This window comes from Giraffa tippelskirchi, chromosome 11 (genome assembly GCF_054371585.1).
Source record: "Giraffa tippelskirchi isolate mGirTip1 chromosome 11, T2T-mGirTip1v1.2.pri, whole genome shotgun sequence".
Lineage (NCBI taxonomy): Eukaryota > Metazoa > Chordata > Mammalia > Artiodactyla > Giraffidae > Giraffa > Giraffa tippelskirchi.
Genome location: NC_137285.1, coordinates 104,612,189 through 104,640,076, shown reverse-complemented (window position 1 = coordinate 104,640,076; position 27,888 = coordinate 104,612,189). Strand labels below are relative to the sequence as shown.

The window sequence follows — 27,888 nt, the reverse complement described above, 5'->3', positions numbered from 1 at the left end:
AGCCATTTTTAAATGTACAATTCTGTAGCATAAAGTACATCCACAATGTTGTATAACTATCACCACTACCCATGTCCAGAATTTTTCAACATTCCAAACAGAAATGTTAGCAATAACTACCTACTCTCCCTCTGCCCAGCCTCTGGGTAACCTCGTTTCTAACTTTCTGTCTCCATGAATTTGCCTAGTCTAGATACCTCATATAAGTGGAATCTTACAATATTTGTCTCTTTGTATCTGATATATTTCACTTAGTACAACGCTTTTAAGTTTCAGCCATGTTGAAGCATGTATCAGAATTTCATTTCTTTTTTATGGCTGGATAATATTCCATTACACGAGTACATCACCTATTGCTTGTCCATTCATCTACTGAGGGACACTTGTGTTGTTTCTACCTTTTGGCTATAAGGAAGAATGCTGCTATGAACACAAGTGTACAAATATCTAAGTCCCTGCTTTTGATTCTTTGGGGGTAGATACTTAGCAGAATCAGTGGATCATATGGTAATTCCACTTCAACTTTCTGAGGAACCACCAAATTCTTTACAAAGTGATTGCACTATTTTACATCTCCACCAGAAATGGAAGAGGATTCCAATGTCTCTTCACCAACTTTTGTTAGTTTCCCTTTTTTCATAATAGCCGCTCTAAAGAGTGTGAAGTGGTATCTTGTGGTTTTTATTTACATTTTCTTAATGACATGGAGCATCTTTTCATGCACTTATTGGCCAACTACATAACTTCTCGGGAGAACTGTCTATTCAAATCTTTTGCTCATTTTTGAACTGGGTTTGTGTGTGTGTGTTTCTGTTGAGTTGTAGGACTTCTTTACATACTCTGGATTTAAATCCCTTATCTAATACAGGCTTTGCAAATATTTTCTCCCAATTGGTGGTTGTCTTTTCATTCTCTTGTTAGTGTCCTTTGATGGATAAAGTTTTATATTTTGATAAAGTCCAACTGATCAATTTTTTTTTATTGTCTATGCTTTTAGTGTTATAACTCAAGAAATCATTGCCCAATCCAACATCATGAAGATCTTCACCTGTTTTAAGGGTTTGGTATTTAGCTCTTTAATTTAGGTCTTTGATCATTTAAAGCTAATTTTTATATGTAATATAAGGTGAAAGTCTAACTTCATCCTTTTAATTGTGGTTATCCAGTTTTGCTAACACCATTCATTGAAAGACTTTGCATCCTTGTTGAAAATTAACTGGCCATATGTATGAAGGTGTATTTCTGGGCTGTTTTATTCCATTTGTCTATATGTCTATTCCTACGCCAGTACCACATCATCTTGATTACTGTAGCTTTGTAGTAAAAGTTTTGAAATCAATAAGTGTGACTCTTCCACCTTTGTCCTTTTTCTAAATTGTTTTGGCTTTTTAAAGTTCCTTAAGATTCTTAATGAATTTTAGGATTAGCCTGTCAGTTTTTACCAAAATGGCAGCTGGAATTTTAACAGGAATTGCACAGGACCTTTAGATCAATATGGGTAGTACTGCCAGCTTAGCAATACTGAGTCATTCCCAATCTATGAACATGACATGTCTTTCTATTTATTTGGGTCTTCTTTAATTTCTTTCAGCAGCATTTTGTTGTTTTCAGTGTACAAATCTTTTACCTCTTTGGTTAAATTTATTCCTAAGTACTTTACTCTTTCTGATGCTATTATTTGAAATTGTTTTTCTTAGTTTCATCTTTGGATTGTTCACTGATGCTGTGTAGAAAGAATACGATTCAGTTTTGTGAAGTTTTGTATTTGATCTTGAATCCTGTAACTTTGCAGATATCATTTATTGGCTCTGGTAGTAATGGGATTTTTTTAATGGATTCCTTAGGATTTTCTACAAACAAGATCACGTCATGTGCAAACAGAGATAGTTTTACCTCTTCCTTTTCCATGTGGGTGCTTTTAATTTCTTCTTCTTTTTTTTTTGCCTAACCACTCTGGCTAGAACTTCATATGATGAACAGAAATCATGTTGAATAGAAGCAGTGAAAGCAGACATCCTTGTCTTATTTCTCTCTTAAAAAAAAAAAAATTTTACTTATTTGGCTGTGCCAGGTCTTAACTGTGGCATGTGGGATCTAGTCCCCTGACCAGGGGTTGAACTTGGGTCCCCTGCATTGGGAACACAGAGTCTTAGCCACTGGACCACCAGGGAAGTCCCTTCTGATGTTAGGTGGAAAGCTTTCAGTCTTGCACCATTGAGTATAATGTTAGCTGTGGGATTTTCACATATGGCATGGAACATCATTTTTACTTGAAAGAATGACTAATAAACAAAGTATGGTTACTCAGACTCGGCTATTTGGCAGTTTCTCCAAAATAAGCAAAGTGACTTGTCACTTCAAGGAAAACAAGTGATTGCCCATCCTCCACTATGAGCTTAACAGCTTCCAAATGAAACTTTTCTAATGATATTTAACTAATGAATGTGATTATTCAGTGATGTGTCAACACTTGGAAAATCTACATAACCTAGTGAACCAATATTTTCCAAGTGATCAAGGGATGATGCTATAAAACCGTGCATGGGTAAAAAATTCATTCCAAATGCAAGACAGATCAATGAATTTTGACGTAACCAAGTACAAAATGTTGTCTGAGGCAGTTTAAGAGATTTGCAAAAATGGAGAGATACTTATTTTTTAAAATATTTCCCAAGGAGCTCCCTTGGGAAGTAGTGGTCAGTTTCCTTGGTTGCCTAGTGGTTAGAATTCCAGGCTTTCACTGCTGTGGCACAGGTTCAGTACCTGCTCAGGGAACTAAGACCCCATGAGCCACATGATGTGGCCAAAAGGAAAAAAATTTTTTTTTCTATTAAAATGTTTTCATGTTTAAAAAAATATTTTATGTTAATATATAATGGGCTTACTATTAAAAGTTATTTTTAAACATTTTCAACTTCTCAGTTTTAATAGTGAATATGGTAAATGTTGATAGATATATAATCCACATACATGAAAGTTCTTTGAGGTCTTCTTTGAGGAAAAAACTATATCAATTAACAACAGCTCTATACAACAATGCAGATATTTGGTTTAAAACAAACAGTACTTTAGGCACTAATATTCAGCCAAACACATACATTAGAATTTCTTAAGATCTTATTATCAATATTAACAATTAACCACAGTAATTTATGATTAACTGGTCTGCAAGTGCTGTCATATTATAGTTGTACAGGATGGTGTTAAGAACTAAATGTGACTTTTCACCTTCATTAAACTTCACCCTGTCCACTTGAGCCCAGTTCTCTAGCCTCTCAACCTGAGAACTTAGGACTTTGCCTAGGTTCACTGAACTCAACTGAACCCACCAATCATGTTACTACAAGAAATGGGAAGTTCAGGATTGTCCTTGTAAATCCAAGTTGTCACCTAAGAAGTATCACATCTTTTTCTTCTTTCAAAAAATAATTTCGTTGATTATATATTAATTGGAGAAAATTGAGAAAATATATAAATAGAAAGAAAATTAAAATTACCTCTTATTCCAATACCTAGAAATAACTACTGCTGATATTTTGGTATCATTCCTTCCATGTTTTTTCTATATTTCTTAAATACATTTTACAAAAATGTGATCTTATTAGTTACAGATACAATTCTGTGGCCTCTTTTCCTTTATAAAAATATTATAATTCATGTTGTATATTATATCCCCAGGATTTATTCATCTTATAACTAGAAATGTGTATCTTTTGACATTTTCACTATTTCTTTAATATACTGCCTATCAAAAATCTTTATTGACAAAACCTTTTATGTCTACATAGCACATCTTATCTTCTCTTGTGTATGTAATTTATCTTATGTTGGACATTTAGGTTGTTTTCAGTTTTTCCCTTTTATATACAGCATCTAAATGAATACCTTTGTAACTGCATTTTAACCCAAATCACTTCTCTGTTCTTTCTGATAAATCACCCTCCAGAAAGGCTAAACCAGTTTCATTCTACCACAATCAGGTATGAGTACTCACACTCCTGTACCCCCTCCTTTGAAACATTAGTTATAAGTAGATTTTCGTTTTCTTGTCTTTTGCCAATTTTACAGGCCAAAAGGAAATTTTTTACGACTAACAAATTGATGGAAGGGCTTCCCTCATAGCTCAGTCGGTAAAGAATCTGCCTGCAATCCACTTCTTTCATGGATTACTTATTTCCTTTGCTAGGTTTGTATTTAGAATTTGAGAAGGGGCAGGAAGGATATTTCTTTTTTTTTAACTTAAGTATAGTTTATTTACAATGTTGTATTAATTTCTGCCATACAGCAAAGAGATTCAGTTATATATACATTCTTTTTTATATTCTTTTCCATTACAGTTTATCACAGGATATTAAATACAGTTCCCCACGCTATACAGTAGGACCTTGCTGTTTATGCATTCCATATATACTAGTTTGCACCTGCTAACTCCCAAATCTCACCCCACCTCCTTTCCTTTGGCAACCACAAGTATGTTCTCTATACCTGTGAGTGAGTGTTTCATAGATAAGTTCACTTGTGTCATATTTTAGATTCCACATATAAGTGATATCGTACAGTATTTGTCTTTATCTGACTTACTTCACTTAGTATGATAATCTCTAGGTCCATCTGTGTTGCTGCAAATAGCATTATTTCATTCTTTTTTTATGGCCAAGTACTGTTCCATGATGTGTATGTACATATGTGTGTGTGTATTATATTCCACATCTTCTTTATCCATTTATTCAGGTTGTTTCCATGTCTTGGCTATCGTGAATAGTGCTGCTATGAACATAGTAGTGCATTTATCTTTTTGAATTATTGTTTTCTCTGGATAAATACCCAGAAGTGGAACGGCTGGATGATACGGCAATTCTTAGTTGCTTTTTTTTTTTTGAGGAATATCCATGCCATTTTCCACAGTGGCTGCACCAATTTACAGTTCCACCAACATCATAGCAGGGTTCCGTTTTAGAGAATTCTTTTGTTTCTGTTTTTTACTCTGTGTTGGCTATTTTAATCTATTCTCTACTTTCTTCTTTAGTAGTGCCCCATCTTAAGTCTCCTTTGATGATTTCTCTCCCCAACCAGATATCCTGGCTTTAAATACTATTCTGAATATTACCAAAATTCTCTCTCTATTTCAGGTCTCTCTTTCTAAACTTCAAACTCTAATATACCCAACTGCCTGCTTGATGTATCACCTTAGATGGCTCATGAGAATATTTCAAACTTAAAGTTGTCCAAAATGGAACTCATAATTTCCCTCTCAACTTACTTTTCCCATCTCTACTCTGAATTCTCCATTTTAGTAAGTGCTGCCACCAGTTGGCAGAGTTAATGACCACAAACCTACAGAGCATCCTTGATTCTTCCCTGCCCATTCTTCTCACCATTCTCTTGTTCAATCCACTAGCAATTCTTATTGAGTCTAGCTCCACTCTATTTTCCTTCCTTTCAACTTTCTCATCCTTAGTCTAAATTATCTCATCTCTTATCTGGTCTATAGCAGTAACCTTTTAACGCATTCCCTCTACTTTCATCACTGCTACCTCCACAAGCCTAATCCATTTCCCACAACAGCCAATACTAGCACTGTAAAATAAAAATCATATCATGACTTTCCCTTGTTATTTATACATTTCCATGGCTTCCCATTACATCATCCACTTGCTCAAACCAGAAACCTAAACCAATGCATTTATAAGTCATGTTATACAAGCTTTAAAACACCTCAAGTTCTGCTCGAACTCCTCAACACAGATCTAAGCCACCATTATCTACCAATAGGATTTGGCATACTTGTTGACATCTATTTTCAGGCTACTAGGAAAAAACTACAGCAGTAAAAAATTCTGCCATTTCTTTGTGAATCACCACTCTTCCACTGGAGGATAACCTGGAAACCAAAAGAATACTGGTTCAGTGGTTATATTTTTGAAAAAAATGTAAAGAGACAGACCATAAGGTTATAATTTTGTTGTTCAGTCATTAAGTCATGTAAGATTCTTTGCAATAAGCATCATGAGGAAAGGGACTATCTCCTGTTTCCTGCTCTATCAGTGCTCCTAGAGCAGTGCCTGCCACAGAGAAAATACTCACTACTATTTTTTCTTTAATGAATGGTTAGCACATAAGCTTTTATCTATTTCTGAATTCTTCCTGGCTGAATATAACAAAACCCAATTTTGATAATTTCAGTTTATAACCACCTCTAAAAAGATAATATATGCAACAGAAAAGTTTAATCTAACTTCCAAAATGAATACAATAAGACAATGATAATACAGTAAGATAATTTTAAAATTAACTGCACCGTATAATCCCACTCAGCTTCTACTATAACATCCTGCGCACTAAGGAAAACAGGTGCAAAAACCAGAATTAAAGATAAAAGGCAAGAAAGCAGCTTATGGTTTTCACTTAATTCATTTTTTATAAAGTCTAAGAAGAATGAGGGCAAATGTATCTTCAGAGAAGTTAATTCATCTAATATCCTCTCTAAAATAAAAACAGGAAGGAACTGTATTATATACTGACAGATACTCATGTACACTCTTCTACAGAATATTTAAGGGATAAGCTCCTTAACATCTGGTCTGGGAACAAATTCCCTCATGTACATGGTTTGAGGGAACAGACATGTTCCCCAAGCCATATCAGGTTTGTTTAGAAGTGACACTTTGCCCATGTTTCACTAATCATAAAACTAAGTTTTTCTTTTAGAGTTGACTGGTCCATAGATAATCAATTGGTCTATACCAAGCCTAAATCAAAAGGGGAATCAAGACGCAGATGTTCTGCTATGGTGGAAACAGTAAGATGTAAATCTTGGGTTTACTAGAGGCCAGTTGTTGCTCAGTTGCTGAGTCGTGTCTCATTCTTTGCGACCCCATGGACTGTAGCGTGTCAGGCTTTCTGTCCATGGGATTTCCCAGGCAAGAATACTGGAATGGGTTGTCATTTTCTTCCCCAGGGGACCTCCTGGCCCAGGGATCAAACCCACATCTCCTGCCTTGGCAGGTGGATTCTTTACCACTGAGTCACCTGGGAAGCCTCTAGCAGAGACCAGATTTCCCGACAATTCAGATATTAATCTGCATTGAGAGAATGCAGGTAGTGTCCTGGCAGCATTCTCAACCCTGATCTCAGTTACTCCTTGGGCTTGCCTGCATTCTTGTCCTTAACGCAACTCAACATACTCACTTTTTCTAGAATTTTAAGAGTCCAAAAATTTTCCTTTCCCAAGAAGAAAAACCAGGAGCAAATCATAAAAGGCCTATAACATTCTTTCATGATTAAAAACAAAAACATTAAAGAAATAGAAACTTTCTCAACCTGATAAAGGGCATCTATGAAAATCCCAGTGATGAAAGGCTGAAAGCTTTCCTCCTAATATCAGGAACAAGACAAGGATGTCTGCTCTCACTACTTCAACATAATCTCTATCCAACACATGAAGTTCTAGCTAAAGTGATTCGGCAAGAAAAAGAAATTTAAAGCAACCACATGGAAAAGAAAGAGTTAAAACTATCTCTATTTGCACATGACGTGATCTTGTTTGTAGAAAATCCTAAGGAATCCATTAAAAAAAAAACAAAAAAACCCCACTACTACCAGAACCAGTAAATGATTTCTGCAAAGTTACAGGATTCAAAATCAAACACAAAACTTCACAAAACTGAATCGTATTCTTTCTACACAGCAGCAATGAACACTCCAAAGATGAAACTAAGAAAAAACAATTTCATATAATAGCATCAGAAAGAGTAAAGTACTTAGGAATAAATTTAACCAAAGAGGTAAAAGATTTGTACACTGAAAACAAAATGCTGCTGAAAGAAATTAAAGACCCAAAAATAAATGGAAAGTCATCCCACGTTCATAGATTGGGAAGACTTAGTATTGTTGGGATAGCAGTACTTCCTGCACTGATCTAAAGGTCCTGTACAATTCCTATTAAAATTCCAGCTGCCCTTTTGGTAGAAATTGGCAGGCTAATCCTAAAATCCATAAGAACCTCAAGGGACTTCAAAAAGCCAAAACAATTTAGAAAAAAGACAAAATTGGAAGATTCACATTTCCTGATTTCAAAACTTTACTACAAAGGTACAATAATTAAGATGATGTGGTACTGGCATAAAGATATACATACAGAAAAGCTAAAGTCAGTTGCTCAGTTGTGTTTGACTCTTTGCAACCCCATGGACTGTAGCCCACCAGGCTCCTTTACCTATGGAATTCTCCAGGCAAGAATACTGGAGTTGGTTGGCATACCGTTCTCCAGGGGATCTTCCCAACCCAGGGACTGAACCCAGGTCTCCCACATTGCAGACAGATTCTTTACTGTCTGAGCCACAGGGAAGGCATAAGGATAGACATATAGACCAATGAAATAAAATAGAGAGCCCAGAAATACAACTTCACACATATGGTCAATTAATTTTCAACATGGATGCCAACTTCATTCAATGAGAAAAGGACAGTTTTTTCAACAAATAGTGCTGGAAAAACTGGATGACCACAATCAAAAGAATTAAGTTGGACCCTTACTTTACACTATAAACAAAAATTAACACAAAATGATCATAACTGTAATCTTCATGATCTTGGATTAGGTACTGGTTTCTTTGCTATGAAGCTTCCCTGGTGGCTCAGACAGTAAAGAATCTGCCTGCAATGCAGGAGATCTGGGTTTGATCCCTACACTAGGAAGACCCTCTGGAGAAGGGAATGGCAACCCACTCCAGTATTCTTGCTTGGAGAATTCCATGAACAGAGGTACAGTCCATGGGATCACAAAGAGTCGGACACAACTGGGCAACTAACACTGTCACTTTCGCTCTGTTACCTATAAAATCAAAAGCATAGGAACCAAAGAAAAAAATTACTGAACTTCATCAAAATTAAAAACTTTCATGCTTCAGGGACATCCCTGGTGGTCCAACAGCTAAGACTCTGTACTCCCAATCCAGGGGGCCCAGGTTCGATCCCTGGTCAAAGTACTAGATTCCACATGCCACAGCTAAGAGCCTGTGTGCTGCAACTAAGATCTGGCGCAACCAAATAAATAAATAAAACACTTCTGTGCTTCAAATGATACTATCAAGAAAGTGAAAAGATGACCCACAGAATGGAAATAAAGTTTTATAAATCATATATCTGATAAGAATCTGGGCTTCCCTGATAGCTCAGTTGGTAAACAATTTGCCTGCAATGCAGGAGACCTCAGTTTGATTCCTGGGTCGGGAAGATCCCCTGGAGAAGGGAAAGGCTACCCACTCCAGTATTCTTGGGTTTCCCTTGTGGCTCAGCTGGTAAAGAATCTGCCTGCAATGTGGGAGACCTGGGTTAAATTCCTGGGTTGGGAAGATCCCCTGGAGAAGGGAAAGGTACCAAATGATACCATCAAGAAAGTGAAAAGATGACCCAGAGAATGGGAATAAAGTTTTATAAATCATGTATCTGACAAGAATCTAGTATCCAGAATATGTAAAGAACTCTTACAACTCAACAATAAAAAGACAAGTCATTGTTCAGTCCCTAAGGCGTGTCTGACTCTTTGCGATCCCACTGACTGCAGCACACCAGGCTCCCCTTTCCTCCACCATCTCCCAGAGTTTGGTCAAATTCATGTGCACTGAGTCAGTGATGCTATCTAACCATCTCATCCTCTGATGCCCCTTCTCCTTTTGCCTTCAATCTTTCCCAGCATCAGGGTCTTTTCCAGAGAGTCAGCTCTTTGCATCAGGTGGCCAAAGTACTGGAGATTCAGCATCAGTCCTTCCAATGAATATTCAGGGATGATTTCCTTTAGGATTGACTGGTTTGATCTCCCTGCTGTTCAAGGGACTCTCAAGAGTCTTCTCCAGCACCACAGTTCAAAAGCATCAATTCTCCAGCACTCAGCTTTCTTTATGATCCAACTCTCATATCCATACCTGACTACTGGAAAAACTATAGCTTGGACTAAATGGACCTTTGTCGGCAAAGTGATATCTCTGCTTTTTAATATTCTGTCTAGGTTTGTCATAGCTTTCCTTTCAAGGAGCAAGTGTCTTTTAATTTCATGGCTGCAATCACAGTCTGCAGTGATTTTGAAACCCAAGAAAATAAAATCTGTCACTGCTTCCACTTTTTCCCCTTCTACATGCCATGAAGTGATGGAACCAGATGCCAAGTAACCCAGGTTAAAAAAAACAAGCAGAGGATTCAAATAGACATTTTTCCAGAGAATATACACAAGCAAAGAATAAACATATAAAAAGATTGCTCATTTTATTACAAGTATTAGGGAAATGAAAATCAAAACAATGAGTATCTACTTCATACCAAGTAAGATGGCTATAACAAAAAAAAGTATTGGTGAGAAGTTGGAACCCTTATACATTGCTTGGGGAATGTAAAATGGTGCAGCTGCAGTGGAAGACAATTTGGTGGTTCCTCAAAATGTTAAACACAGAATTACCATATGACTTAGCAATTCTACTCCTAGATATATATCCAATAGAACTGAAAACATATAGTCTGGCAAAAAATTTTGCATAAATGTTCATAGTAGCATTATTAGTAATAGTCAGAAACCACCCAAATGTCTGTAATCAAAATGTCAATACAATATCAATAAAATATAATTACAATACAATATAAATACCCTGGTAGCACAATGGAAAAGAATCTGCCTACCCATGCAGGAGACACAGGAAACACGGGTTCGATCCCCAGGTCAGGAAGACCCTTGGGGAAGAAAATAGCAACCCACTCCAGTAATCTTGCCTAGGAAATCCCATGGACAGAGGAGCCTGGTGGACTATGGTTCATGGAGTTGCAAAGAGTTGGACATGACTTACCGCGCGCACACACATACAAATACAATACAAATATAATTTTGCCATAAAAAGGAATGAAGTAATGATCTATGCTATAAGATGGATGAATGGGAAAACATGCTAAGTCAAAGACCCTAGACAAAAAAGGCCACATGTAAATGAAATGTCTATTACAGGCAATCCACAGAGACAGAAAGTAAATATTACTGATCACCAAGGGCTAGGGAGAAGCAGGAGTAGGGAATGTGGAGTGACTGCTAACGAAAATGAGGCTTCTTTTTGGGGTGATAAAAATGTTCTGGAATTAAATGGTAGTGACGGTTGCACAACTTTGTGAACACACTAAAAACTACTGAATTATATACTTTAAAAGGGTGAATTTTATGGTATATGAATTCTATCTCAATTTTTAAAACTGAATAGGAAAAAAGCCTCCTAACAACCAAACTACAGATCACAAAGATCATAGAGGAAAGCCATATATTTTCCTTTACTAAAAACAAACTGTATTCTCACCTCAAATTTATTTATTCCCACTTTATATATAATTTGTACAAGCCTGGTTGTATGGTCAAAGCCTATAGTGGATTGAAAGCTTTATATTAGGGGAAATGAAATTGATACCAACAGACATACTGACAGTAAGATTCTTTTAAAAAAGCAAAAGAACTTACAAGCATCTTGTGAAGCCATGTAGTAAGAGCAAACTGGTCTATGCATCTCACTGCATGTATGTATGCATGCTAAGTCACTTCAGTTGTGTCTGACTCTTTGCAACCCTATGGACTATATATAGCCCACCAGGCTCCTCTGTCCAGGGGATTCTCCAGGCAAGAATACTGGAGTGGGCTGCCACGCCCTTCTCCAGGGGATCTTCCCCATCTAGGGATCGAACACTTGTTTCTTATGTCTCCTTCACTGGCAGGTGGGTTCTTTATCACTAGCACCATCTGGGAAGTCCCACACACTTCATTAGGTTATGCTTACTAATGACAAACAGCCTGACCCAACAATCTATGTTTATAGTTATGAAAGTAATGAAGATGATTAACATAATAAGAGCTAACCCACGCATTATTTTCCATATGCCAATCACTGTTCTAAGTACCAAACATTTACTTATCAAATTCCCAACAACCCCACAAGAAGTTGTTATTATTATCTCATTTTATAGATGAGGAAACCAAGGAATCACACTAAATAAGTGGAAAAGTTAAGATTCAAACGAAGGCAGTTGGCTTCAGAGTCAATCTTCTTCTTAACCAGTAGACTATCCTGCCTCTCAGAGATGAACTATCAGTCATAAAAATTAAAAAAATTAAAACGTCAAACAATGTTCAGTGTGCTCCAAAAAGCCTGAAAAATCTACAATTTTTGTTTCACTATTTTAAAAAAGCTGCAGTCCATGAGGTCACAAAGAGTTGCACACAACTTAGCAACTGAACAACAATTCAAAAAATTAATAAATAAAACTTTTTCTATGGCAGCATGTTATCAACAGGAGAAATTCTAGAGGTCAAAAAACAGCTCTTTACAATCTGACTCTAACCTGTATTTCCAGCTTATCTATCTCCCCTAGTTCTAGCCAAACCAGACCGCTCACGTTCTTTAAACAGAGCCTGCATTTTCATGCCACTGTGTTAAAGGCCTTCAAAAGATCCTTCAAAATCTAGCTCAAATAATACTTTCTCTGTGCCACCTTCCCTGATGCCACTAGACAAAACTGTTCATACAGCATTTTGCACATATTTCTATTAAAGCATTTATCACATGACATCAGAATTAAATGCTTAACTCTTCTTTTCACCTCCTAGAATTAGAACCTAGTACATTGTGGATGATAAATAAAATTATTCTTAAGTTGTGGTACTTAATAAAGTCCAAAATTACTTTTAATTCAGCAATACAAAATGACTGGTTAGCTAGTGTTTAAGTAGTCATGGTTTTAACAAAAGCCATAAAATTTAAATAATTTAAGTAGACAAAGGTCATTTTCATATAAATTAGATGTTATAAAAGTTCCTACAAATAGAATTCAGTCACCAGAAATCTTCTTAAGAAGAAATTTCTAATACTCTAGACCAAACCTGAGTCATTTGTCACAGTAAAGTTAACATGAATAATGATGTGGGTAAAATTTTAAGTGAGAGATGAAAGTTCCCAGAATCTAAGCCAACAGAATCAAAGGCTACAAGGATACCATTTAGTAAGTTACTGCTTGGCACACTGAATGAATGCCCTCAGAAATCATTGTCCCTCCCAATTCAAGTCATTCCTCAAGAGTAAGTTACTCCCTAAAAAGTTCTAACAGAATTTATATCTTATTACTTGTTTCGGGTGAGTTAATATTTAATTCTGATTGGACAAAACACAACTATGCAATGCATGCAATCAATCTATTTCTCTCCCAATATGTAATTTACAACAACCAAGCCAATAACATATGGAACAGCCAGTACAGATTTTAGCATTTAATAATTACAAAAGAATACTTAACGGTTCCTCAAATATTCATTGAATTAACTGCATTTTGCCAATTCTATTTGAAAAGTATTCCACTCTTCTCTATTTGAAAAGTTACTTTATCTATAAAGGAAATGTCATTTCACTTAGGTTTATTTTTTTTTAAAAGTTATCCAAACTACTGGCTAATTTTTTTCTATTATCCTCAACGTATAACCTTACCTAATATACTACCAGCTCAAATGAGGCTTCCCAGATGGAGCTAGTGGTAAAGAACACGCCTGCCAATGCAGGAGACCTATGTAAGAGACATGGGTTCGATCCCTAGGTGGGGCAGATCCCCTGGAGAAGGACATGGCAACCCACTCCAGTATTCTTGCCTGGAGAATCCCCTGGACAGAGGAGCCTGGCGGGCTACAGTTCATGGTCCAAATCTGACTCCTTACTATTTACTGTCAACTCCAACTTTTTTCTTTCAAACTCTCACCTATCCACAAATGTCCAGATCTCTAAAAAAACCGCTTGCCTCCAGCTCATCTTCCTGACTGTAAGTCACTCACACTTTTCAGAGGTAAATGAATGATCAGCGCTAGGGATGGATCACTACCCACCAAGGCAACCTTTAACACAAAACACAGCTTTAAGGCAAAATGTTAACTTTGCATTCTATTCCTGTTGACATAAAATTAAAACCAACTCAACTATTTCTATGTGTTACCCATTCGGGCAGTCACAGACCTGAATAAATATTTGTGTAGTATTCTCCATTACCTAGGCTGAGAATTCTCCTCATACATTCTTTCTTTCCCCTCCTTGAAGAGGCTTATGGTCTGCTTAGTTTTCTTCATCAAATTCTCCATGAACACCCTAAAATACTCATTTTCTCCAAGTGTCTCCATCTTCCCCTCATATCTTGACAAGATAGTGCGGAGATGCTGGTAGGTATCTGGCAGCAGGTCTAAGATATAAGGTGGGCTATTCTTTAGCGCCAGCTTTGGGTTCTGACACAACCGCACCACCTGCAACAAATGGAAAAGAAGGACTATTACTTGGAGGATCTTATGGGCAACTTCCTTTTTTAAATTTAAAAAAAGTTATAAAATATGTGCTCTTTTGCAGAAATATGAAAAATGCACAAGAATATAAGAAATGATCCATAACACCCCCCTACAGGCAATCACTTTTAGCAGTCCCCCAAAAGGGTGGGTTCTTAAAACTGTATCTGACAGTTCAGACAACACACAGAAGACTAAACAATCGGGGTGAGGGAGACACCCACACACATGCCTAAAAAATGCAAGATGAAGTACAGCAAGTTCCTTTGAAATGCATGGCTCATCCCACAACAGAACAAAGAAAATTTCCAGGGGCACAAATAAAAAATACGGCTGCCCTGGGAGGTGAACCTTGGAAATGTAGGAGCCTAGAGCTTTGACGACCTCTAGGGGACAGGAGCACAGACGCCTTGGACCCAGCAAAGACCCAGCAAAGAGTTGAAACCAACTCTTTCAAGACACCATTTCTTCCCATTTAAATGCAAGACTCTCAGAATGTGCCTGGTAATTCATTTTACTTTCTTTTACTTTAAACTTTTTTGAGTTCTTAGCTTTAAGTAGGTCTCTTTTTTAAAAACATATAGTCAGATTTTTTTAATCCAATGTAACAATCTTTGTTTTTTGACTGGTGAGTTTAGTATATTTTATATTTGTTATAATGATTAATAATTTGTATTCATTCCTATTCTTATTTAGCACTTTCCATTTACATGGATTTTTCTGTGTCTGAAAAAAACATAAACTAGCGGAACAATAAAGTCTGTTTCAGTAAAGAAATAGACCCACACATATATAGACCCTTGACTTATCACAATGGAGTGAAGATCTTTTCCAAAAACAGTAGTGGTACAATCATACAGGAAAAAAAGAAAATCAAACTAAACCCTCACCTTATACTATACAATAAACAAAACAAATCAAGGACTTCCCTGGTGGTCCAGTGGTTAAGACCTTGCACTTCCAATGCAGGGAACACAGGTTTGATCCCTGGCCAGGGAACTAAGATCCCATGTGTTATACAGCATGGCCAAAAATTAAGATAAATAAAATAAAAAGAATCCACTCTTCAAAAAAACAGACAAAACTAAACAAAAAACCTAGATGAGTTCTAGACCTAAATGTGAAAGGCAGCTTTAGAAGATAGTAAAACCATCTTTCATTATCTCATGGTGGAGAAAAAATTCTGAAACAGGACCATAAATACATTAGCAATAAAGGAAAATATTAAAGTCTACTATACTCTAAAAGAACTTCTAGATACCATGAACGAGTAAAAACACATGTACAGAAACAGAGAAGATATTTATAATATGTATATATTAAGACATATATATATACCCAGAATATATAAAGAACATCTACAAATCAGTAAGGCAGATACAACCTAATACAAAATGAACAAAAGACCTGAACAAGAACACAACAAAAGAAGATTTCCAAATAACCACTAAACATATGAAATGGTCCTTAATCTTATTAATCATTTTAATTTCATTAAAATGAAAATCATACACTCACAACTACCACTACACACACCAAACTGGTAATGCCAATCGTTGGAAAGGAGCAAGAACCTTCAAATACTACTGGTGGGAATCCAAGATAATAAAACTACCTTGAAAAATAGTTCAGCACTATATTGTCAGGCTAAAGATTTATATGCTCTACAAACCTGCAGATCTCCACCTGGAAAGGTATACCAGGATACACATAAAAAAATATGTAACAACTAACAACTACAAACAACCCAAATGTCCATCAACAGTAGAGTAGATAAATTGTAGTGTATCTATTAGCAATAATACACACTGGAGAAGGAAATAGCAACCCACTCCAGTATTCTTGCCTGGACAAAGACAGAGTAGCCTGGTAGGCTACAGTCCGTGGTGTCGCAAGAGTCGGACACGACTTAGTGACTACACCACCACCACCACACTACCACACGGATGCTCCTCGCAAAACAGATCTAAAGAAACCAGAAAACAAAATATATTTAACACAATTACACATATATGACTACACTACTGTTACAAAGATATCCCATTAAATTGCTGAGATATGCATACATAGGTGGTAAAAATATAAGTAACAGAAAAAAATAAATTTTATTTGCAGCTGATATAACTGTCCATGATTAAAATAAAGGAGAACTGACAAAGCATTAGAAACAAACAGTCTAACAGGTTACTGGATTCAAAAGTAACCTGGATTCAAAACTGATATAACAAAACAGCATTCATAAACATTTTATAAATAATTTTAAAACATGATTTTAATTGCTGTCATTTTAAATGGCTTAAATAAAATTTTAAGGCTCCTAGGAATACATCTAACAATGTGCAAGACTTTTATGAAGAAAATTATTAACTTTACTGAAGAATGTAAAAACAGAAATTAAGGAAGAATTGTATCATGTTTAAGAAAATGTCAGTTCTCCCCCAAGTTAGTATATAAATGCAGGGCACTTCCTATCAAAACCCCAAAAAGCTTTTTTGTAGAACTTAACAAGTTGATCCCAAACTCACATGGAATAAAAAGAAACCAAAACCAGTCAATTCTATTTTGAAGTAGGAGGTATTTACCCAATGGGCTATCAAGATTCTTTCATATCGTATAATTAAAATAATGTGATATCGGCCAAAGACAGATAGATAAATGACCAAATGGATAAGAAGAGAGACCAAACAGAGACACACACGTATAGCAATTCAGTATCAGAAGCAGCATTACAGATAAGTTCAAGACGAGTTCCCTGGTGATCCAGTGGTTAGGACTCTGCACTTCTACTTCGGGGGCACAGGTCCTCTCCCTGGTCAGGGAACTAAGATCCTGCATGCCCTGAGGTGTGGCCAAAAAAAAAGCAAACCCACAAACCAATTAAAGAGAAAAACTACGGAAAACTGGTTATCTATATGGAAAAAATATGTCCCTTACACATTACATAAGAAGTAATTTCCAGTGAATTAAAGATTTTGTGCAGAGAAAAAGCTTTGAAGATTTTAGGAAAAAAATTCAAAAATATTTGTTGAACTTTATGATCTCAAAGGGGAAGTATTACATAAGACACAAAAACAAACCATAACCATAAACAAAACAAAAGACAACTCACAGAATGGGAGAAAATGTTCTCAAACAAAGCAACTGACAAGGGATTAATCTCCAAAATATACAAACAGCTCATTCAGCTCAATTTCAAAAAACAAACAACCTAATCAAAAAATAAGAGGAAGATCTAAATAGACACATCTTCAAAGGAGACATACAAATGGCCAAACACATGAAAAGATGCTCAACATCATTAATTCAACATCATTAATTAGTAGAAAAATGCAAATCAAAACTACAGTGAGGGATCACCTTACACTGGTCAGAATAGCCATCATCAAAAAGTCTACAAATGGGGGGCTAGTGGTTAGGATTCTGGCCTTTCAACTGCATGTCCTGGGTTCAATCTCTGATCAGGGAGCTGAGATCCTGCAAGCTGAGCTGTGTGCCAAAAAAAAAAAAAGTATTCTTACACCTAAAGCATGATTTTGTTGTGCAGAATATAACTGATTTCCTTTTAATCCATTCTGACAATCTTTGGTTTTAACTAATTTGATCTGTTTACACTCCAATTATGAAACTTATTATTGCAGGTCAAATACTGCCAATTTCACATGGTTCACTTAGTAAGTTCTGACAGTATAGTAAATAATAAAATAATTTACTATTTGTTTCCAATGTCTCTCTCATTTCATATTCCTTTACCTCCCCTTTCTAGCCCTCATTTAGTTTATGCGTTTATTGTCCCAATTTTCTCCATTAGCTTGTCAAATATACATTCTTCTACTACTCTTTAAATGAACACCTTAGTAATTATAAAATGCACTCTGACTCATGAAAACTTATATCAAGTAGTACTTTTATCACTTCCCAGACAATGCAAGGGACGTGGAGCACTAACTTCACTTACTCTTTTCAAGTCATGTGCTATTAGTATCATACATTTTAATCCCAAGCAGCTTATCAAGTTCATAAGTCATTATTACTATTTATTATTTTATACAGACAATATTCATTCATATTTACCCACATAACCACCCTTCCGAATCCTCTTCATTGCATCTGAAACCATTCTCCTTCAGCCTAAAGAAGACCCTATGCCCTTTAGGGCATAGGCTATGGGCTGTAAGTTCTCCTCAGCTACAGGTATACCTTGGAGATACCGTCATTTCTGTACCAAACCACTGCAATGAAGGAAGTACTGCTATAAAGCAACTCACACAAAATTTTTGGTTCCCCAGTGTACATAAGCTATCCTTATATTATACTGCAGTGTATTAAGTGTGCAATAGTAATGTGTCTTTAAAAATAATATACATACCTTAATTTTAAAATATTACTAAAAAATTGCTAATCTTCAACTGACAACACAGGGCTGCCACAAACCTTCAATTTATAAAAAATGTATTATCTGTTAAGTGCAATAAAATGAGGTATGCCTTGTGGATACCACTGTTCCTGTTGAAAAGTCATGCTGTCAGTCTCATTGCTGCCCCTTTGAATATAAAATGTCTTTTATTCTGTGGTTGCTTATAAGATTTCTCTTTTCCTCAGGCTTTATTAATAATGTGCCTAGGTGCAGTTTACTCTGAATTTTTCCTGCTGTTGAGAAAACTTTTTTAATTTATGACTTCATTTTCACCAGTTTTGGAAAATTCTCAACCAATTTCCCAACAAATACAGCTTCTGCCTCATTCTTTTTATTCTCTTTCTCAACTTCAAGTACTTGTGCATGAGAACTTTACTCAGTATTCCATATGCCTCTCATACTCTTTTTGGTATTCTCCATCCTTTTGTCTCTCAATGCTTCAGTCTCGTTTTCTGACTTATCTTCCACTTCACAAATTTTTCCTTCAGCTTTATACTGTTAAACCCAACCACTGAGTTCTTAACAATCAGTTCTTCTGTTTTTCAGTTCTAGAATTTCTATTTCATTATTTACCATTTCAGATCTCTGAAAAAATTATCAATTTTACTTTGAATTCTTCTAGAACATTAATCATAGATATAAACCCATGACTGACAGCTTAAATATCTGCATCCCTTGTATGTTTCTATTATTAATCTTTCCTGTTGGTTGTAGTTTATCTTTTCATAAGCCTTGCTATTTTTTATTGAGGGCTGAACACTGTATGTAAAAAATTATAGAGATAATCTGAGGCTATGGATGATATTATTCAGAAAGGATTTACTTTTGCTTCTAGCAAACAGATTAGCTAGGGACACGAGGAATTCCAGGTCGTCTTAATCTAACCCAAAATTGAGATTAAAAGGCTGGGTTTCAGTCTTCAGTTCCCTGTCAAGACTGGTTTACTTCTGTTTCACCCTTACTCCTATAATTCAGGCCCTCAGGGACTCGACCCCCAAATCTAGAGTGTTTCCCTCCACCTTGGCAGGCCCTAATTCCAGTTTTTTGTCCTCCATGACATGAGCATTTTGAAAATTCTATTTGGCCTCTTCACCTATTGCTTTCGGGATCAACAATGACCTCATGGGGAAGGCAGCCTCAAAAATCAGGCTTACCTTTCAGAGCCTTCCTTATCTTCCAGATCCTGGCCTCTAATTCCTCACTGCCTTTATAGCTCTTTGACCTCTTCTAGCTTCTCTAGTTGCCAGCAGCATTATTTGGTTCCAAACAACCTAGTCTAACATTGGTAGAAGAAGAAATCTGATTTCCTACGCTTTAATTCATATTTTAAAATGCCTATTTTCTTGTGTCACCAAAAGCTCATATAAACTTTTTAAAGACATCTAAATGATTGTACTCTATGGACATACCGCATCGTAAACCATCCCCTCCACTTTAACATTAATATTGCTTTTAAGTCTTCACTATTACAAATATCTCTGCGATGAACAACTTTGGGATCACTAGGTCCATCTAGAACAATTGCAAAATTCCAATTTAATTACTAACTGTTCTTCAAATGATGTAAGAGCATATGAAAAATTTTAAACTAAATATTTTATCCTTTGTACATCATTTCCTGTACTCTTGAAATATAGCCCTATATAAGCGTAGCAAATAAAGACAAGCTGAATCAACAAAAATATCTGATTTATGAATATTTTAACAGTGTTTTAGGAAGTGGCTCATCCTATTAAGGGTTTCAAGCCAAAAGGGAACAACACAGCCAAGAAACAGGACTCTACCTCAGAACACAACATATTTGAAATGCAACAGAGTTATGAATTCATACTAATTTGAAAAAAGTAGTCTCTGATTTTTTTTAAGTCAGTTTATTTTCTATTTTTTAACTTTACAATATTGTATTTGTTTTGCCATACATTGACATGAATCCACCATGGGTATACATGTTTTCCCCTTCCAGAACCCCCCTTCCACCTCCCTCCCCATCCCATCCCTCCGGGTCATCCCGGTGCACCAGCCCCGAGCACCCTGTATCATGCGTTGAACCTGGACTAGCGATTTGTTTCACATATGATAATTTACATGCTTCAATGCCATTCTCCCATATCATCCCACCCTCACCCTCTCCCATAGAGTCCATAATACTGTTCTATTTATCTGTGTCTCTTTTGATGTCTCTCATACAGGGTTATCTTTACCGATTGACTAAATATCATATATATGTGTTAGTATACTGTTAGTCTCCGATTTATAAGTATTACATTCCAAAATCTCATTTGTAAGGCAGGTATTTATGATTGAGAATATGCATTTATAATAAAAATTAAAATGGTAGGTTCTTAAATTAGTCCATGGAAGGAGTTAGGGGAGAGTGACATTGAGACTAAGAGATCAAGACTGAAGGTTTTTATTTTCAGAGACTATTGAATGTGTTTTATATAGATAAAGAACCAGAAAAGAAGAAGATAAATTAAATGGGGTCTACACACAGCTAGGAACACTAAACACCTAATACCATTAAAAGAAGGGACACCTTCTTCCCCTAAAACAGGAAGAAAGGGAGTGAGGACAGGTTGAAACAGACACAAATTCAGAGACGTGAAAGCAGTATATTTAAGAAGGTTGCACCTGGTTTTGATTTTTCTCTGTATCCATTCAACAAATATGTCAGGCACTGGGACACAGAAGTGAAAATACAATACTCCTGAATCTGAGAGGAATCAAGCAATAAACAACAAAAGGAAATCAATAAGAAAAATATCGGCTTCTTTGCAGATAATTAAAATAGAATAAGAAGAAAATACTGAAAGACACTGTAGCATAGTGAGTAGGGAAACCTTCTCTAAGCCGAACTTCAGTTCAGTTCAGTCGCTCAGTCGTGTCCAACTCTTTGCAACCCCATGAACCGCAGCACGCCAGGCCTCCCTGTCCATCACCAACTCCCGGAGTCCACCCAAACCCGTGTCCATTGAGTCGGTGATGCCATCCAGCCATCTCATGCTCTGTCGTCCCTTTCTCCTCCTGCCTGCAATCTTTCCCAGCATCAGGGTCTTTTCCAATGAGTCAGCTCTTTGCATCAGGTGGCCAAAGTATTGGAATTTCAGCTTCAACATCAGTCCTTCCAATGAATACCCAGGACTGATCTCCTTGCAGTCCAAGGGACTCTCAAGAGTCTTCTCCAGCACCATAGTTCAAAAGCATCAATTCTTCAGCGCTCAGCTTTCTTTATAGTCCAACTTTCACATCCATACATGACCACTGGAAAAACCACAGCCTTGACTAGACGGACCTAAGCTGAACTTAGGCTGAGTTAAAATTACAGGAAGGAGCCAGTCATGTAGAATCAGCAGAAGAGTAGGCCAAACAGAGGGAACAGCTAATCCAACAGCCCTAGAGTGGGAACAGGTTTGGATCTGAGGAACAGAAAGGTCAGTGAGACTAAAATGTAAAGAGCAAGGTGAAGAGGGTCATTAAAAGATGTGGAGCATCAGGGAATTAAAAAGGAGACAGTAAGACAAAGCCTAAAATATAAGCTTTTATGTGTTGAATTAAAATTAAAATGTTTTAATATGACAAGATTATATCCAATAGCCACATCAGAATGTCCTGTTTCAGTCTTTTACCTTCAGTAAATTTCTTAACTTCTGAGCCTCAGTTTTTACCTGTAAGACAATGATAATACCCACCTCATAATAAGTGTTTATGAAGGGACTGCACAATTTCAAAAAAAAGCAGACATTCAAGGCTCGTCCCCTCCCCATTTCCATACAACTTGACCAGGTTTATCTGCAGGTTACACAGGAATTATCTATTGAAGACAGAAGGTTAGACCTCATATAACCCTTTGATGACTCCCAGAAACTGACACCATTATTCCTACCATCCCGGCCATGCGACAGGTAGCCTTCCAAACATGTATGGTCTCAGACTACTTCGTAACCAAAAGATAGAGAAAAGGCAGCAAGCCTCCCAAGAATAGGGTGACCAACAATCTGCAAAAGCTACAGTATCCACTCCTTCAAAGGTTCAAACCAAGCAGAGGTCCCTCCAAATTTATTATATCCAGGGCCACACACCCCTAACCCATATATTCTCCCTATTTCAAAGCAAATGTATTAAGAATTCAGGTTTAAATGCAGTATTTGCCTAATACCTCTGGAAAAAAAGGTATACTTCCTTTCAATAACAACTAAACTAAAATTGTTCTGCCCAACCTATAGTAAGCAAACAATAAATGCTGTTAATGACAATGAACTGAAAAAACATATTACCCCTCACAACAAAGAAATTTAAAATGAGTTTTAAAATGTCTCCTAACACTTGATTAGTTCACATTTTTGAACCACCAACATGTACATCCCATGAATGTTACCAGTCCCTCCTTAGAATGTGACCTCGTAAAGATCGTTTGTAGATTAAATATCTGCTTTTCTCAAGATATTTCAAAGATAAATCATCACATGACCAGGGAAATCAGCACTCCACTGACAACTCTGAGTCTTTAACACTAACACAGACCATAAAGAAAGTACATAGGTAGAGTAACTTTTTTGATATTAAAATCTCCAGGAAAAAAAAATTCCCTAAATATTTAAAGCCTCTAAGGGAAAAGTTTCCCAAAGCCTTTGAATAATTCAAGTCAATAGTTAACAAACATCAAAAGCCAAAAGAACCTGCCTTTATTACTTAGTGAATTTTAAACACTGAGTTTTCGTTAACCTCTAAAGTACAAATGAGCATTCTGAGCTTTAAAACTTCACCAAAAAAATTTCTGAAAGATATTTTCCTGCTTAGTCTATTCTCCATTTGACTAATTTTATTTTGCTTTACAAGTCTTGGAATAGCAAAAATGGCTTCCTTTTGTTTACTTCTGCCTATACATTTATAGCATCACTCAGAACAATGTCAAAAAGAAACACACTCAGCTCTGGGAAACCAACAATATCCTTGTACAGCTGCCATATACTCCATTATAATAGCTTCCTCACTAGCCTAGCACCTCCCTTTGCTTCTGCCAAGGGCTCAATGGTCAACAAAAAAAAAATTTGTAAAGTGCTATGAATACAATAAAGAGGAATAAATTATGGTTGGAAATTGCTAAATTTTAAAAAAGATAAAAGTTACAGAGAACAGTGCCTATGCCTAATTCTATTCTGAACACAGAATCTTCTGTAACACTAAGCAATTAAATTTCTAGTTAGGCAGAAAACTATACGCTTACAGTTTTAGTATAACTTATAGACTATGAATGATTAAGTATTTTTATCTCTGTAACCTTAACTTATCCATGGAAGCATTTTTCATTTCAAACTTTTTTGTATGATAAAAAGCATGATTAAAATAACCACTATGCTTCAAAAGCAGGTATTCAGTATGGTGAACTATACATAAAACACAGAAAATTTGATTACAGTTTTAAAGAATCAGTTGCTCAGGAGAACAGAAGTATACCAGAAAGGACTAGGAGCGAGAGACCTGGGTCCTAGTCTGGTGACTGACGTTAACTGGCTATGTGACCCTGAGCAAGTTACTTGTCTTTCTGGGACTCTCTCCCTCTACAAATTAAGAGTTAGATCAATTAATTTCTTCAAGTCTTCTTAAAATTTCAAGTTTTAGAAACTAATCAACTTAGAAACTTGAAGAGATTTTAAGTTTTACAAGTGTAACTACACAGTGAAGCTTTTAAGTGAAAACAACTCATGACTTTTTTCAAACAGAAATCAGAAACCCATACTTTAAGAGAAACATATCATCACTAGATAATGGCCCCAAGGAAAAAAAGTCTTTTACTTCTAATTACTATTCTCCATTATTGATTTATCAAAACCCATCCAGGGACCTGAACTGTAATTACTACCCAACACTTCTCAAATACCACCAACACTATTTATTAAAAACACTCTGCCACTTACAACTAATTACTGATCTTATTATATTCATTTATCACATTAATAGCAGGAAAAAAATATAGTCAATAGGAAATTAAATAACTGACATGTACTTACAGTGTAACTGTGCAGTTTTTATACATGGATTCTGTTTTTAAAAGGAAAAAATAATTTTCTCCCCAGACTTATCAATGCAACTTCAAGACCAAATACTTAGCATGAACTAGAGATTAAATGATTTTAGCGTCATTTTTGGATGTCAGACTCTAATTAGAGCACAACTGAGAATTAGGATATTGTGGAGTTCCCAGTTTGGTCTAAAGCACCTCTTCAGTTCCAATTCCCTTTCTGGTCTCCTCAAGGATTAGGTAAAGATTTGCCTAATGGTTCCCATGCTGTGGGGTGTAGGGAGCAGGGGCGGGGTTCCTCACCCTTTGATATGCCTTCAGGTATAACTTCAATTATATCTCTAGTTTGTAAATGTGAGCACTGGCTCATTCTTAACTCCCTAGTACCCAGCAAGAAGTTCATGTTCAACGAAAACGTGATGTGGAAAGGTGCCAACACAATTTTCACCTAAAGAAACTAGGAATCAGCTACCATATTTAAATCAACAAAATAGACAAGGATTGTGGATGAAAGCAAATTTTTTGGAAGGCAATGTGCCAATACATACGTTTCAAAGGTTAATGTATGATTCCCTTGACCCTGTACATTTCATTTCTAGAAGTTTATTCTAAATACCTAGAAACTGCATAATAGATTGTCACTATAACACTGTTTCTAATATTAAAAATCAGAAACAACCTAGAAGACTATCATTATGATTTGTTAAATAAACATATATATTTCCATAAGATCTTAAATAAAACTTAAAAAAAAGAATTCAAGGAGACCTACATGTTGTATCAAAGTAGATAATCTTTTCATTCTAGAAGCATTTTTGTTTAAAAATTCCATTTTTGCTTAACAATGTGTTTTATATGTATTAAAAACATTATATATACTACTTTTCAAATTTAAGAACATAATAATATCTTAAACATAAATATGATACTCCACTTTTTTTTTTAAATAAAATCTGTCAAGATTATCTAAAATAAAAGTAACTGTGGAAGGGGCCTTGCTTCTTGAAGTATGATCCACGTAAGCAACACAGAGTTTCAGGCCCCATCTCAGACCTATTTAGACAAGATCCCCAGATCTGAATTTATGTTAAAGTCTGAGAAGCACTGGTTTATAAAACTCACTTAACAGAGTCTGAACACCAGTTCAAGATCCACATTAAAAAACAAAAGTATGAGTTGGGTGGCTTATCTTACTTAATTTCTCTGAATCTTGTTTCATTCTCATGAGACACATTATTTTGAAATTTTTATTGTATCAGCAGATGTGAAATTGTATACTGCTCCACATATAAGGAATTATTAGTTGTCAGTCTTAGCGACTAATACTAAAAAGGTAACAACTCGTTCAGAGCCGCTTAGAAAAAGGGATTGGAGGGATGGACCCCAAATAATAGACAGTGGTTACCTCTGGAGAGAATAGTCATTTAGGGGTATGAGAGTGAAGGGAGACTTACATTTTGTTCTACATATTTTATGATCCATAAATTGTTTCTCACAAAGAGTGCTGTACTTGTATACTGCTATTTAGATAGGTCCAAGTGAAAAAGTGAAAGTCACTCAGTCCTGTCTCTTTATGACCCATGGACTGTAGCCCTCCAGGTTCCTCTGTCCATGGATTTCTCCAGGCAAGAATACTGGAGTGGGTTGCCATTTCCTACTCCAGGGGATCTTCCCAACCCACGGATCTAACCCAGGTCTCCCACATTGTAGGCAGACTCTTTACCGACTGAGCCACCAGGGAAGCCCAGGTCTAAGAAAGGAGGCAGGAATTAGGATCCCATTCCCCTCACTGAAGTAGCAGCAGCGAGTTGGCCTCATTTTAAGATTTCCTCATGGCCGTCTATGGGGTCGCACCGAGTCAGACACCAATGAAGCGACTTAGCAGCAGCAGCAGCACGACTGATCCCAGAGCCACAGGGAAGGTCAGTGGTGGCTGTAAGGAGGCGCCCGAGGTAGTGGACACCGCTGAGTAAGACCTGCCACCTGTTCCGGAAGTTGCAGAGGGGAGACCCAGAGTCACTGCTGGTTAAGGAGCTTCTATAGCAGTGACATTCCATCTCCTAGGGCTTGACTCCCCAGTGGGTGTGCACCACTAATGCCATCACTGCACCCCTTTCCCCTCCTCCTTTTGGAAGCTGCTGCAGGAAGGAACATTGTGGGGACAGAGCTGAGGCTGGCTTCCAGTGCTCCTGGTTGACTACTCCCACCTATTTCCTTCCAGCACAAAATGTGCTAATCATGAAAACATTTCACAATGACTTGCTTGTTATAATTCCCCTCTTCTAACAAACCTAATGGAGATCAGAATTAACAACTTCATTGGAAAATGCGAATGAAATTTAGCCTCTGTTTTCAAACAAATACTTAGACCATTTTTCTTTTAATACTTAGTTCATTTTTCTTTTAATGCTCTAGGTTAGTCATTAGAGGACATTACTATATGGCTGACTGTAACATGAACTCCACTGAAAGTAGACTTGAGGAACCAACCTGCCCATGTGTATACAGCTAACAACATATTAAAAGCAGGTTCCATTATAGCAAGAGTCACCAAAAACTTTAACCAAAGCCACAAAATGAACAGAGCAGATTATCTTCTTCTCCAGCCTAAACCCTTCAAAATTTCTATCATGAATCACATGAAATGCTCAATGAGCTCACATCTCACAAGGAATTAAGGGAGAATATTACATCCATTGGGGGAATTCTTAACAGGTGTGAAAACGACACCATCTTTTTTTACAATGACTATGGATCACCTTTATAACCAAAAGAAGGTAAAACTACTTTTAGCAAATGTTATTTTAATTCAACACTCAAAAAAAAAAAAAATTCCCTACCTTATCCCCCTAATTAATCACACAGAAAATGAGGGAGCATGTTTTGATCTCATTTTACTTTATTAAAATGTCTCTGCTTCATTCAGCAAGTATAATACTATGTATTAGACACAGGAACTGAAGTTAAGACAAAGCCTTGATCCTGAAGAGCTCTAGTGGGGGAAGAGACAGATGAAATAAGAAATGATAAATGCTACCACAGATAACATGAATTAAGTATCGTGGAAAAATAACATGTAGGAGCCTTCACAATAACCATGCAAAGTAACCGGTACACATAATTTGA

At 36.4% G+C, this 27,888-nt stretch overlaps 1 protein-coding gene, 1 long non-coding RNA gene and 1 other non-coding gene across 7 annotated transcripts in view; 1 reads left to right on the top strand and 2 right to left on the bottom strand.

Annotated features, from left to right (window-relative positions):
- Positions 1 to 27,888, bottom strand: part of CBL (Cbl proto-oncogene) — an 89,857-nt gene that overhangs the window by 56,841 nt on the left and 5,128 nt on the right. For 4 of the 5 annotated variants that reach the window (XM_081541273.1, XM_081541274.1, XM_081541275.1 and 1 more), the window contains exon 2: positions 14,046 to 14,293. The exons of the other annotated variant lie outside the window; for it this stretch is intronic. In XM_081541273.1, the coding sequence (XP_081397399.1) occupies positions 14,046 to 14,293 (248 nt within the window). The remainder of the gene's footprint in view (positions 1 to 14,045; positions 14,294 to 27,888) is intronic. 5 annotated transcript variants of the gene reach the window in all.
- LOC145526193 (uncharacterized) lies at positions 679 to 11,347 on the bottom strand. Its single transcript, XR_014068735.1, has 3 exons — positions 8,820 to 11,347; positions 8,085 to 8,157; positions 679 to 1,661 (listed from the first exon to the last, which is right to left on the bottom strand). It is a non-coding gene; the product is annotated as an uncharacterized LOC145526193 (long non-coding RNA).
- Positions 15,256 to 15,328, top strand: TRNAG-UCC (transfer RNA glycine (anticodon UCC)). The gene has a single exon. It is a non-coding gene; the product is annotated as a tRNA-Gly (tRNA).